Source organism: Podarcis melisellensis (assembly GCF_964234715.1).
Source record: "Podarcis melisellensis genome assembly, chromosome: 6".
NCBI classification, from domain to species: domain Eukaryota; kingdom Metazoa; phylum Chordata; class Lepidosauria; order Squamata; family Lacertidae; genus Podarcis; species Podarcis melisellensis.
Window position 1 is genome coordinate 2715398 of NC_138538.1, and position 14294 is coordinate 2729691.

Sequence of the window (14294 nt, forward strand, 5' to 3'; positions counted from 1 at the left end):
ACTTCTCTATGTGGGAGATTCAAAGGGCCGCAGATGTATATAGCTGATGTTCTTTCAACCCCGAAATCTGCATGCGCTCTTCCTGGCTTTATCTCACATGGGTCTCCCTGTTCATACCACACAGGCTGAGTCCAGCGCAGGCCACATTATATGCATGGAGGGAGCAGAATCTCAAGCCTTGAAAAGGGGGGACATGCATTGCTCACCTTGCGCTTGGTTTAGGAGCAAGTCAGCAATGCAGGGAGTTGCTGTTTGGCTGTGCCATCATTAACAAAAGCTGCCAGGAGATGCTGCTGACATTGGGACCTGTCTGGCAGGGCCTCTTATCACAGGAATCCATGTGGCATAAAGAGGACAGAGATGGCAATTGCGGCTGGCACAGAAAGGGCTTCGCAAGGAATCCTCCCAGTGTGGGCTCTTACTGGTTATGACAAGGCACCCTGGTGAGATTCTTGGCAAATGCAGAGCTTAGCTGGTAATGACAGGCTGCTTGCGAAAACCACGAAGAAGCTTACAGAGAGTTGGTTCTGGTGGCTCGTTCCTCAGCTGTGCAACATTTCCTGGGAGCTTTGGATGCCTTCGCTGCTTGGGCTGGCTGTCAGTAGTTTGGCTAAAATGAATTGTGGGGTGGGTCTAGCCAAGGATGCATATTAGACTTGTGTTCCATTATATTTTTCCCGCTTGAGTTGTGCCTTTACCCACTACAAGCCCTCGGTTTGGGTAGACTAAAAATGTGGCATGAATGAATAAAGACTAAGTGTTTACATATATACCAAAGTTGAATGGGGGAAAATGAATATTTGAAATGTCTTATGTTGAAGCAGGCTACTGCTGCATCTAGCCCTGTGCTGCTTACTCTGACTGGTAGCTCCTCGCCAGAGTCACCAGTCGGGCCCCCTCCCATCACCTGCCTCCTGAGCCTTCTAGCTAGAGTTGTGTGGGGATTGGACCTCCACGTAAAGCGAGCCCTGCCGTTGAGCTATGGCCCCTTCTGAAACGTTTTGACTCCCAGGTTCCAGCATTGAGTATTCGCAACAGAGGGCACCAAATCTAGAGAGAAGGCAAGTCTCAGCAAATTGCAACTGCGGGCTGAACAGAGGAAGGAACAGAGGACAAGTCTGGTGTCTCGTAAAGTTAAGCGAGAGGGAAAGTCAACTTGGCTGCAGACTAGGCTACCTGATTTGTGCAAACTCGGTTGCCTGTATGTCAGGAAGGGCCACCGAAACGCTTGATGAAAAGTTAGTGAGTCAGCACAGTGATGCTGCTGCCAAGGAAACCGCCTCTGAACTGAGTTACTTTAAGAAATAAGAAAGGAAGAAGGCATGGGAGAAGTGCGTGTTCTGCAGCCCAGTCAGCATGTGTGCAGCCGTACTGTGCTGAACCTGGATCACTCCACTTATCAAGAAAGGCAAGGGAGGGGCAGGCAATAATCCAAAGCAGGGCAGGAGAAGCCATTGGAAGCATTGAGAATAGATTGGGGCTGGGGCGAACACACATGCCGCAGGTGGTAATGGGTTCACTTGGCTTGGAAATGACTGCAGCCTGTTTCCTTAATACTTTCTGCATGGGATATGCAGGCCTTAAGCTGCGCCACCACATACTGAGCTTTTCCTATGGATGCCAAAAATACAACTTGAAGTGGGCAAAAGTTGTTAGGATCCCATTGCCACCTGGGTTGAGTTCGTGGCCACAGAATTTTACATGACATGATTTGTGTGCATGGTAGCAAGGCTGAAGGGGCTCAACGTAGCCAAAGGATGCAGTTGCTGTGTGCAGAAAGGGTTGTGAGAATAGGTGAGCCCCAGTGAGCGGAGGGGATGTCACTGAGGATAAACATGTGATTGTTCTCCTTTTCTCCTGTGGATAAGATGAGAACTTTGGCAGAAACTGCAAAGGGAAAATATTTAATCTGTATGTTAGGAAAACTCTCTGGCTGCCAGATTAGTGGTTGTCTTGAGGCACAGTGGTGTGTCTCTCTCACTTGGAAGCCTCTAAGAGCAGGTTGCATAAGTTCAAGTCCCTGGGACAGGACTCTGTTTCTGTGATGTTATTGAGGAGACAGGGTGACCAAGCTGTGACATATGTTCCTCGACAGACTGAGAGGCACTGCACAGGCCCCTGGGATTCTTCCAGTTGGTGAAGTTTAACCCTCCACCTGGAATTTTAGCATGTCTTTGCATGGTTGTGAAGACCTGGAATTCCCAGGACACACCTGCACCCAATCTTTATTTGCGCTTATGAGGCACATCTTATGAGCCTGTGGTCCACACTCTGGACAAACTACACAACTTGAGCCCAGGATAGTCTCTGCCCATCTGCTTGACCAGAAAAGTGTGGACTGTACACTCTTCCTGGTGGAGTAATTGCCTGGGGATGTCTTGTGAGATACTGTTCTTCCTTTTGGGGGAGACTGATACAGGGACCAAGTTGGGGAATTGCGAAGTCTCCTGTTCAAACATACTTGGAAGATGCTTTTTCTCAGCCTGAGCCCTCTGCATATTCAGTATGGGGATAGGAACTGACGTCCCATTTAGAATCACTATAAGGATTAAAACAAGGCAGTATATTTGAAGTGTGCAGAGCACTCAAAAGTGCTAAATAAATGTCATGTAGTGATTTGAGCGTTCCCGTGCTTGTGGAGCTGCAGCCCCATGAACAAGAGAGAGAGGTATCAGCAGACGTTGTGTCAAAACAACAAGAATGAATTATAGAAAACAGTTAGCAGAGAACATTTATCATAATTTGACAAATGCCTGGGGAAGAGAGATTTTTACTTAGTGTTGAAAAGTTGTTAATAATGACTCCCCCAGCAAGGTGGGCCTTGCTGGGGGAGCATTCCACAAGCAGAGAGCCACAACTGAAAAGGCCCCTTCCCTCATCACTACCTTCTGAACCTCCCTCCAAACAGGCAAGGCTGCAGTGTTGTCTAGAGGTATTTCACCCCCGTTGCAGGTTGAGGTTGGACTGAAGCAGAGAGTAGCGTACAAAAAACCTGCTGTGCAGTTTGTTGTTTTTATCCCCGTATTGCGGGCTGAGAGAGAGTCATGTATAACAACCCTAATAGATATACTTTCCAGGGAGGTGGGAAGAGTCCTTAAAAATGTGAAAGGAAAGAAACCCAGACAAAACACCTTGAATGGAAGAGCAATTAGTGCCGTAAAGTTCACTGTTATACCCCTATTGCAGGTTGGAAGGCTGTGCAGAGAGGCAGGGAGGGGGAGTAGCTTACAGGAGCAATATTGTTAATATTGCAGGGTAAAGGAGGACTACTTGAACTGCTTCCTCCTAGGCCAGAGCAAACACTTAATTGCTTGGAGATGCCATTTACTTGCATGCAGTCTGCACTTCTTAAATGTTAAAATTTGGAGATAAAAAATACCTAAAAGTTGTTTGTGAAGCTAGATCTGTCAGAGTAGAGATGCTTTTCTTTGATGCTAAGGCCCAGGTAACACTCCCCCTTCCGCCTGAAGATTTTCCTGAAGGAAAGTGTGTGTGTGTGTGTGTGTGTGTGTGTGTGTGCGCGCGTGCGTGTGCGTGCATGCGCGCAAATTGCTTGAAACACAGAAAGTGCTATCCAAATGGTTTATGATTGACTGTGATCAGTAGGAACACCTGTGCAGTCAGAGCCATAGGAGAAACTTTTGGACGAATCTGCTCTCCACACACTCCCTAACTTGGGCAATCTGGAGTGACTTGGTAGATAAGAACAGCTAAGGGCAGGGCCTGACCTAGGGGTGCGTGGTCTTTTGCTAATGGCTTTTAGCTTCCCACCTGACGTACATCAGCAGTGGGGAACCTGTGGCCTCCCACAGCCACTGTAGCCAGAGAATGATTATTCTGGCTGGCATCTGTCTGTCTCGGGAGACAATGGAGAAGTGCACCTTTGGGGATGAAGTCAAACTGTTGGAAGGTTGCAGGGCCTTCTGTGGTAGAGACCAATAGGAGAGAGACATGTTTGGTTGTGTTGCTGTAGATGCACCATGGTGCTGCTTCTCTGCGTCCCTCCCAGTGGTCACTCTTCCTCTGGCCACTGCTGTGGATACATGACCTGAGTATCTGTCTCCAGGCACTGCAGTCATCTGCAAGGAATTTTCACACAGCGAGGTTGGTGTTGCCAGCCTCCACATCTCATTTGCAGACATCTTTGTAGCACAGAATTGATCTGCCAACAGGCCTGGGGCCTGAAGCCAGCTTCCCATAGAGCATGTCCTTGGGTATCCTGCCATCTTCCATTCTTTGGACGTGACCAAGCCAGTGTAGACATCGCTGAAACAGGAGTGCGAACATACTTGGATTGTGGTCATGGGAGAGCATGTCTTTGAGACTCTGTCCTGCCATGCAGTGCCCAAAATCTTCCTGAGGCAGCACAAGTGGAAGGCATTGAGGCATTGATCCTTGTGGCTGTAGGTGGCCCACGACTCACTTCCATAAAGCAGCACACTTAACATGCATACCTGGTAGACCTTAATCTTTGTATTGGTCATTAGCATCCCATTCTCCAATATCCTTTTGGAGAGGTGAGCCATTGCTGCCTTGCCAATACACTTGTGCAGCTCAACATTGATGGTCATGGTGGAACCCAGATGGTCAAAACTCTCCTACCTCAAGTGTGTGGTCCCCAATGCTGATGTGTGGCATGCTGGTGATGTTGTCCAGCAACTCTTGGAGGGCCACAGGTTCCTCGTTCCAAGGATATAGAGGGTGTCTCCATCTGTCTCATTGTTCTGCCCACACCACAAAACTCAGCTTTGAAATGGGAACTAGAAGTGAGAGCTCTGTGTTACTTTAGACATTTCTAATCTACGTGTAAGAAGAATCCCATGGAAAATGAGTTCCCTCTTCTCTCCCGACCTGGACACATAAGAGTGAGTGTGGAAAGCCAACTGTTTGTTCCACATGGTGGAAGGTGCTGTAGGGATCTATGCTGATGGACATTCTTTTTATTTGTGGCTGTGCGCTGCATGTTTATTCCAACCTTCCTCTTGGGAGCTATGGGTAGCTTATATGCTCCCACTTGCGTCCATTAATTGACCTACTGTGAGCATCTTTGGCCAAAAGGCGATCCAAAATTAAAATTGTTGTGCTTGTGACAATCCTGTGAGGTAGGTTAGGCAGAAAGATTATGATTGGCCCAGGGTGTCACTCTGAGGATTTTGAGAGTGTTGATTTTGGGATTGCTGTAAGAGCTGCTCTCTTAGGACGACACTACACACTAACAGCTGCATGTACTATATGTCAGAATGCGGATTGTGCTGAGTTCTTAGAAAACGTAGTGAATCAGTGAGGCACAGGTGGGGAGGCTGTGTGTGTCGAATGTCTCCCCAACCCCCACACTTAACTACCAAAGTCACATCCCCCCTGATATTTTTGCCTTGGTGAGAATTGCCTGATGCCTCAGAGACCTACCAGGAGAAACATGGTGGGTGTGGAGTGAGAGATGTGGGAGAAATATTCTGCGCATCTCTCCCACCTTCTTGCTTTTCTAGCTGACTCGTTTCCCACTAGGAATTCAGTGGTAACTGGTTTCTGACACATGGGCCTGCCACCCTCACGTCTAGTTTGGCAGGTCTGTAACTAGAGCTACCTGGGCAAGTCCCAGATACTGCAGTGATGGGCACAGTGTAAATGGTTACAGTAATTCAAGCTGCTGAGGTTTGTGGTGTTGGTAGTGAAAGAGGTGGAGAAAATATGCTGGTCTGCCCCCTGTGTGCATTTTAAATGTAATTATTTTATAGAGACTAGAATAGATAGCAAGCAGGGTGCAGAAGTCTTGTTTTCTTCCTTATTTTTGATTTCTGTTGCATGTTCAACATGGAGAATCCTCTGCCATCCTTAAATCTTTTCATGCCTGCAATACACTCATCACTATTATCAGAACGGTGTGCATTCCACTTAAAAAGAAAGGTGGGATTCCGCAGCCTGTATAAACTTATTTAATTTGGACCTGTTGGTATAAATTCTCCTGTTCTGCCTAATTTATTCTGTTTCTGCAACTCATGGGGGAAGGGGCCCTGCAAGGCATGGAAACTCCATCCCTGACCACAGGCAATCTTGTCCAGCTCCCAAACCTGACCCCTTGAGCTTCCATCATGCACTAGCCACACAGTTCCAAACCTATTTTCACAGCCATAAGGGCTAGAAACTTGAATTTTAAACTGAGATTCTCTGGAAGCTGAATTCTGTGCTCGCATTGAACTGCTGCGTACACATAGCCCTTACCTTCCCCAGTTTTTTACAGGCAAGTAACTGAGGCTGTGACACCTTTTCTTTTGCGCATGGCTGAGCAGGGCTTCGAACCGGGACCTCCTGGCCACACGGTACTAAGGCAGGCTCCTGACATCTCCCCTTGCATGTCTCCATATTGTTGTATGTCCCCTTTTGCCAAAGGAGAATGGGGTGCACACTTAAGACGAGCAGGGTCTGTTGGGTGCTTCCTGTTCTCTGTGACAGGCCCCTTGTGGTACATCTCAGCCTGTGGATCATCCTGTGGCTTGTGCAAGTCTGAATTTCAAGGGGGTTCTCTAGGCCGTTTTGTCCTGCAACCCGTTTTATAAGCCAGGCAGGCTTGAGGCTGTGCAGGAGCCATAAATTCCAGGAAACTCCCTGCAAGGCGCATCTCAGGGGGGATTTGGGGTTGGGGGAGGAGGCAGGATGAAGCCACACTTCCTGCCTTGTGTGAGCAGATCTGTCTGCAGCCAGTGGGACAGGAAGAGGAAGAGGGAGCGCTCAGGCCTGTTCTGAAGATGTTTGTCCTCAAGAAAAATAAGGAGGGAGAGAAGGGAGGGAGGGGGAAGAGCAACTTTGCAAGGGCCTGTTTGGCGAAGGGAGGCCAGGGTCCAGACCCTCATAACTTTTTGGCTTCAGGCCGGTACACTGAAAATGAAGGGATTGCTGGGGAATGGATGGAGCAGTTGAATAAGCCTGCTAAGGTGCTTCTCCATTTTAAAATGGTGTGTGCAGTTTTGTTGTTGCTCCCAAGCAGACAAGAAGACTCATAAAAGGGTAACTAAAATGTCCAGGTCAGAATGGGTGGGTTGCACTTTTCCTTATGAAGAACAGCTTGAAACAAGTTACAGATAGGTAGCCGTGTTGGTCTGCCATAGTCAAAACAAAAAAAATTCCTTCCAGTAGACCTTAAAGACCAACTAAGTCAGTTCTTGGTATGAGCTTTCGTGTGCATGCACACTTCTGTATCTGAAGAAGTGTGCATGCACACGAAAGCTCATAGCTTGAAACCATTCAGCCTTTGCAGGATAAATGATGAATGAAACAATGAATGGGTTATGTTACCCACGTTTATAAAGTCACGAGTAGGGAGAAAATGATTCCCTACGAATTGCAGTTCCTTTGGGTTCTCTTCAGAAATGGATAAGCAGCAGGTGGACGCCAGGCAGGAGGGAGCATCTCTTTACCCCGTATCTGAATGACTTATGTCAACAAGAGAGGAGTCAGCTTTCTAAGGGAGGCAGCAGCAGATACTTAGGCATTAGCTTTCCAGGAGTCTGAAAAAAATGTTTGAGAAGTTCTAAGACCAACCTTTTTTTTAAAAAAGGTGTCCAAGCAACATCTTTTTCTGCCTTGCCTATAGAACTCATTGCCACAGGATGTTGAGAGAGCCAACAACTGCTTTTAAAAACAGGTTAGATATATGAGTGGAGTATAGATTTGTTTGTCAGAAGCGCAGCCTTTCTCTGCAGAGGCTGTATACCCCTGGCTGCCAGATGCTAAAAGCTGAAAAGAGATAAGGGGGTTCTGCTCCCACGCCCTCCCCAAAATCCTCACTGGATTATCTGGTCTGAGGCTCATTTGCAGAGGTAGGCGGGCCAGCGATGGTCTGAGCTGCCTTTGAAAAGCTGTTCAAAGAACAAGGCTAAACAGAGCAAAAAACAACAACTCTGTGTTCCTATGCCCAGTGGCTCTAGCCCATTACTAGGGATGTGGTCTGCCTATCATTTCAGGAGGAAAAAGGCAGACAGAAAACCCATTAAAGCAAATGCCTTGGAACAGGGGCCCTCATCGAGTCCTGCTCTGTCAGCCCTTGCCGCAGGGGTCTTTCAGGGAGGGGTCTCTCTGCTTTTCCGTTCATGCAGGCTCTTAACTGCCTTTATGGTGACGCTGATGATTTTGAAATCTTGTGGCTGACCTTTCCGGCTCTGGAAGCCATCCAAGGCCTGTGCCTTAAAGCAGAGTGAAGGTTAGGAAGGAGGGAAGGAGAGGAGAGGAGAGAAAGAGGGTGCACACATGAGAATGTCCTCTTGACCGCGGGAGTGGGAGACAGGAATGCAATCAATTCCATAGGAAGTGCCGCGGAGATGCCTGGCAAAGTTTTCTGCGACCTTTGAGAGGGTGTGTTTGTTCCCCTCCCAGCAAATAAGAACCCTTAGACAGAGTATTATTATTCAGCTGGCAGACCAGCAGGAGCACCCTCAAACGGGCACCTGCCACCTGTGGCACCAGGAGATAAGAGGATAAACAGCACAATTTGCCAGAAACATCCCCTGCACAAAGTCCGTTGGCCCACGCAGGAGGCAAGAAAGGATGTACCTCCTGTTCACTTCAGCGGAGTCTCTGCAGTGGGATTCCCCACCATATCTTTTTTTAAAAAAATAATAATATTTATTAAAATTTCAAAAAAATTACAAAAATAGAAAAAAAATAAGAAAAAGGACAAAAATTACAAAATACAGAAAAATAAAAACAGTTAAAAACAAATCAGTCTTTCTATCTCTTATCTTTCGTTTACTTATTTCCCCGACCTCCTTTCACCTCCCTTTTTTGTATTCTAGTTCAGTAGTTGTTTCAGCAAATCCTTACCCTTTTTGCTTTTATCTTAATATATTGTAACTTTACATTTTCACCTGTTATCAATTCCTCTTTACTTAATCCTTTATATCTTTTCTGCTAAAACCACATAGTTTAATTCCAACATCTTTCTAACATTCCTTAATTTTACAATATTTCTGTAAGTAGACTTTAAATTTCTTCCACTCTTCTTCCACCGACTCTTCTCCTTGGTCACGGATTCTGCCAGTCATCTCAGCCAGTTCCATATAGTCCATCACCTTCATCTGCCATTCTTCCCGGGTGGGTAGATCTTGTGTTTTCCAGTATTCTTGCTGCTGTTGTAGCAGGATTCCCCACCATATCAGTTTGTACTTGGCAAGACAAACCATCTCTCAACTCTTTGGTGGGATGAACTGCACCCTTTGCTTTTGTTCAGCGCCAGAGGTGAACAAGTGTCTGCATTTGTGGGAGCAGTGCAGTGTGAATGACAAGTGTGTATCCTTAAATACTCATGTATAGGCACCCGGGAGCCTCACAGATGCTCACCATTATGCATAGAGAGAGGTGCATTTTTGCTTAGTTTGTTTGGTGCTTTTCATGCTGTGGCAACCAACTTAACTATGCAAAGTGTGGACCACTTTTGCTACCGGGCCGTTACGGTGAGGATCACTTTCCGTTATTCAGCACCAACATCTGATTCTTGGAAGTTTGCTGCTTCTGAAGAAGCAAGCTTCTGGATAGAAATAAACTGTGTTTGCTCAAATAGCAAGTTCCTGTGGCACCTTAGTATGGCACATGCCTAGAGGCTCATTGCACAACGAACTGATAAATATAATAAATGAATATAAATATTTATTTATTGCAGCAGAAACTCTCATGGACATGATCAAGTGCCTGGAGTGGGAGAATGAATTAGGGAGGCTCCTTAGGCAAACTGTCTTCTCTCCCCCCCCCGCCCGCTTCCCACCAGCACTGGGGTAATAATGCCAGCCTGTCTTATGGAGTTGTTGCAAGATCATTGTGATAATGTATGTGAAGTGCTTGGAGCAGTTGGAAATAGCATTAAATATTAGTATAACCATCAGTAAAAATAATTTGTTAAATAGGACTTTAATAGCATTTTAATGGGGGCATTTTATATGCATTTTCTAATTTTACTTTGCTGCTCTTCTCTCCACATTTCCTGTTAATATCATTTCTGTGTTGGGTTCCTCTCGGCCAAGGCTGGCGAACCTCTGGCCCTCTAAATGTTATCGGGCTTCAACTTCCACAATAATTGGCTATGGTTACAGATAGGTAGCCGTGTTGGTCTGCCATGGTATCTGAAGAAGTGTGCATGCACACGAAAGCTCATACCAAGACCTAACTTAGTTGGTCTTTAAGGTGCTACAGGAAGGAATTTTTTTGTTTTACTAATTGGCTATGTGAGCATGCAGCTTTCAGATGGGGCTTGTGGCACAATTACCTATTATTTCTTTATGGTCCCATCTTCTACCACACCTGTCCCTGGGCCTGTGGTCAGGCTACTTTTCTCTCTGTGGTCGTTTGCCTGAGGGACTCACTTCTGTAGACCACTGTTCAAGGTGAGCAGATGGAAGTTACTCTTCACCCGGTTTCAGCCATGTGTGATTTTCTCCCCAGGGGAAGATGTTCATTGCCAGCCAACTTGTTGGCTCTACACTCTTGAGTAACTATTGTCAGAAACAATAAAAACAGGGGTTGCCATATGTCCTCTTTTTCCAGGACATGCCCTCTTTTTCATGAGTAGAGCTGTCATAGTGATTCGTAGTTAAAAGCAGAAGTTGGCAAACGCACCCTCTCTTTTGCTCTTCGAAATATGGCAACCCTATCAGGCAGGCATGCCAAAGGCGCACATCTCTTTGCTAATTAAGAAAAAGTGGACCAGGAGTGGGGAGTGGGAGAATGCAGGTAGGTTGTATTGCTTTTATATTTTGATACAAAAAACCTGAACACAAAAAAACATGCAGAATAAACCCATACCGTATTCAGAACTAAAAAATTTCAGTTTCCCCCCACCAGCATCCACTGACCCTCCTTTCCCCAGAGAGCTTAATGTTCTCAGCACAACCAAAGCATATTCATAGTCCTTGCTTACAGCAGGATCAGAGATAGGAGAGGGAGTCAGTGCAAACACGTATCAGGCCTAAAAGAGCCAAACAGATTTGTATAGGATTAGAACCAAGCTATTGCCACCTTCTGCATTTACATATTCAGTACAGGAGTACTTTATCCCACAAATGGATCTCACTTTCTTGAGCTGCTTATGTATTCTCGTTTTGCAGGTGAGGTTTTAAAATAAAGGCACTCCCCAAACCCTTCGCTACCAGTAATCCAAAATAGAAAATTTAAAGTTCTTCTAGAATTTGGCTATGGTGGATCAGGGATCTGTATTGTGTTTTTAAGCACTGGTATAGTTAGCTCCAGAGGGCAATTCATGTTCGTCTCTTGTAGCAAGCATTCAGATTTTTGTGGCCGCTTGTTGTTGTTGTTTAGTCATTTAGTCGTGTCCGACTCTTCGTGACCCCCTGGACCAGAGCACGCCAGGCCGCTTAAGGACTAGTAAATATATGATGTGGCCACTTAAGGACTAGTAAATATATGATGATATAAGCCTTTGTGGATTCACAGCCTTGTGTCTGACTAAGTGGGCTTGTGTCTGTGAAAGATTTTGCCAAAATAAATTTGTCAGTGTTTAAGGTGTCACATGATTCTTTTGATAGCTTTTGCTACAATTACTGAGGTGTGTTTTACCAAAAAAATACTGCAAAAGCTCTTAATATGTACTGGATTTTGTGAGTCATATATCCTCAAGTAGTTTTTTCTTGCTTGCTAAGGGTCTTCCTTAAGCCCCCTCACCACGGCACAAATTTGAAAAGGCACTACTGCTGATTCTTTGGCTATGACTTTCTTGAATTTTCCCCTTAAAAAGCATCTCCTTCACCAATCGGTCCTTGATCCTCTTGCCCATCCTTGCTTCATTTATTCTATTTTATTCCTCAGTTTCTTTGTTTTTGCTGCTGTTCTGCCCCAAACAGCCACGTCCATATATTGTATATTTTCAAAAACATCTAGGCAGAGACCGCATCACATCCATAGTCTGTGCAACACCTGGCACCCGGATGGCACTAGAAAAACGTAAAAGTGCAGCATCATATTGGTGGCGTAGTTGCATTCAGATGTGGGAGATCCCAGGGTCAAATCCTCACATAGCCAAGAAGCTCCCAGATGACCTTGTGTGGGTCACACTCTCTTAATCTACCTCCTGGGATTGTTGGAAGGATAAACAAGATAAGACTTAGACATGAATGTTGTGTCCCCTGGCGGGGGCGATGGCAGAGAGATGCTGCCAAGGGGACTATGAATAATATCCAGGATACAGGATCTCCTGGTTCTGGTATGTATACTAGGCTCCAACCACAGCAGCTTGTTTTTTCCATGCCAAGTTCCTACAAGCGTTCCATTGTCTGCTACCTGCTTCTAGCAGCTAACCTGCCAGTATGCGCAAGCTTTGCCCCATCTGCATGGCTCGTATAGCCAGGCTGGTGCAGGCAGCTCTCTGCCACGGGGAGGTGGATGTCAGGCAGGGCAAAAGCAATCTGTCCCTGGAAGCAGGCCTTGCCTAATTGCCCTTAATTAAGCTCTCTGTCATTCGTCATCTTCACATCTTCAAACAGGAAGCCTCAGTGGGAAATGGGCTGTGCTGGGGAAGTCAGGGGCCAGGATTTAGGGGTGGGGAGAGAAGAGTGGGTGGTTGAGGGCTGGTAGAAAGGCGGAATCACCCTCACCCCTCCCTTTGGTTTATCTTTTAACCCTTTCTTGCTCCCCTCTAGGATGAGACATCCGTGAGCAGTGAGGACTTTGATATGAGTGACTCCACATGGATGTCAGCTGACCAGCATCTTAACTCCAGTTTGAGTCCTAGCCAGGAGGAAGGGATGCGCAGCCCGCAGAACATCCACAGCCAGGAGGATGGTGAGTGCCCATTAATGCCATCTGGGGTGAGGGGTATTTTTCAAAACTGTTTTTTATAATGTACACAGTGCATAAATTATTATGCTCTTTGGCCCTTTGGATCCTTCTGTCAAAAGTTCTAATTATGCATCTCTTGATGTAATTAGTGCTCTTTGCCATGTGCAGGTTGTAAAGAACTCCAGGCCAGTGATGGAGGCCATGCTTGCAGTCTCTCTCTGGTGGCAGCTCAGCAACTCTTGTCTTGCGGTGCCTTGAGAGAGAGGCAGGCATCCCAGTGATATGTGCCCTCCCCACTGTTTCTTTCTGAATTAAAACTTGGTCCACATGTGCAATAGAATGAGGTGGCGATGAGAGTGGACTGTGCGAGCTCAGGATTCAAACATGGGGTGTGTGTGTTTGCGCGCGCCATTTCTTAATGCTTTCCCCACATTTAAAAATCCCTCTGCAAGTAGAAAACCCAATGTGCAGCAGAAAGAGCATTATATGCAGGAGAGCATTAGGAACAAGATTTCTCCCACCTGCAGCCTGAAATGGTACCCTAATCCGCCACCTCAGGGCTACTTTGTTTTTCTCCTCATGTACATAGTCTAAAGTCATTGCGTAAACCTGGAATAGCAGCTAGGTGAGGCCCTGAAAGTGTTCATAACTCCTTTCATTTGTTAAGAAAGCAAAATTACGAACCAGCGTGTGGATTTGTTGCATTGTGCTGCCTCCAGCAAAAGACTACTGCTGACTTTGACTGGTCAGGGAATCATTCAGGATGCACATTTGACCCTTGGCTCCTCCTCTGTTTGGTGACTTCATGCTGTCCAAGTTCATATTCCTTTACTCCAAAGTGATGCCATCTTACAGGATCCAGCTGACTGTGGGGTGGGGAGCGGGGGGTGGGAGAGGTGTCCACCCCTCGATTGTTCATACCCCCAAATTTGCCTGGAGAATAGAATCAGCCCACACAATGGCCATCCCTGTTGTGGTTGTGGACAGTTCTGGGATTGTTATGCCTGGTGACTGGAACCAGCACTTCTTGAGAGAAAGTGGAATGCAGTGATTCCACATTTAAGTGGTACCCATAGCTCAAGGGTGGAGCACATGACTTGCATGCAAAGCCCCTGTCATCTCTACAGAACCTCACATAGCACAGCTAGGAAAGACCTCTCTCAGATCCTGGAGAGCTGCTTCCCATCAGGGTTGGCAGAAAAAGGCTTGGTGGACTAATGGCCTGACTCGGTATAAAGTAGTTCCTTTTGGTTAATGAGCCTGTGGGAGAATGATGCTGCAATCGAGCCTTTGGAAAGCCTCTTAAGGAGCTACTGAGAAGGAGTTCTCCCTGCAAGGAGTTCTCCCTTTAAGGGTGGTGTTAGACAACAGTCCGTTGTGTGCCATGGTGCAGTGCATAGTGTGTGGATGACAGGAAATGCGTTGTGACGGGCAGTATATTTGCCAGATTTAGAGAAAGAGGGAGGGAGACGTAGAAGCTAGATTGGGAGAGTGGCTTGCAGGAAAGGGGCTTCAATCCT

General features: G+C 46.4%; 1 protein-coding gene across 6 annotated transcripts in view; it reads left to right on the plus strand.

Annotated features, from left to right (window-relative positions):
- NOL4L (nucleolar protein 4 like) overlaps window positions 1-14294 on the plus strand; it is a gene marked incomplete at its 5' end in the record, with an annotated part of 134794 nt that overhangs the window by 89240 nt on the left and 31260 nt on the right. For all 6 annotated transcript variants that reach the window (XM_081916827.1, XM_081916828.1, XM_081916829.1 and 3 more), the window contains one exon: window positions 12636-12777. In XM_081916827.1, the coding sequence (XP_081772953.1) occupies window positions 12636-12777 (142 nt within the window). The remainder of the gene's footprint in view (window positions 1-12635; window positions 12778-14294) is intronic.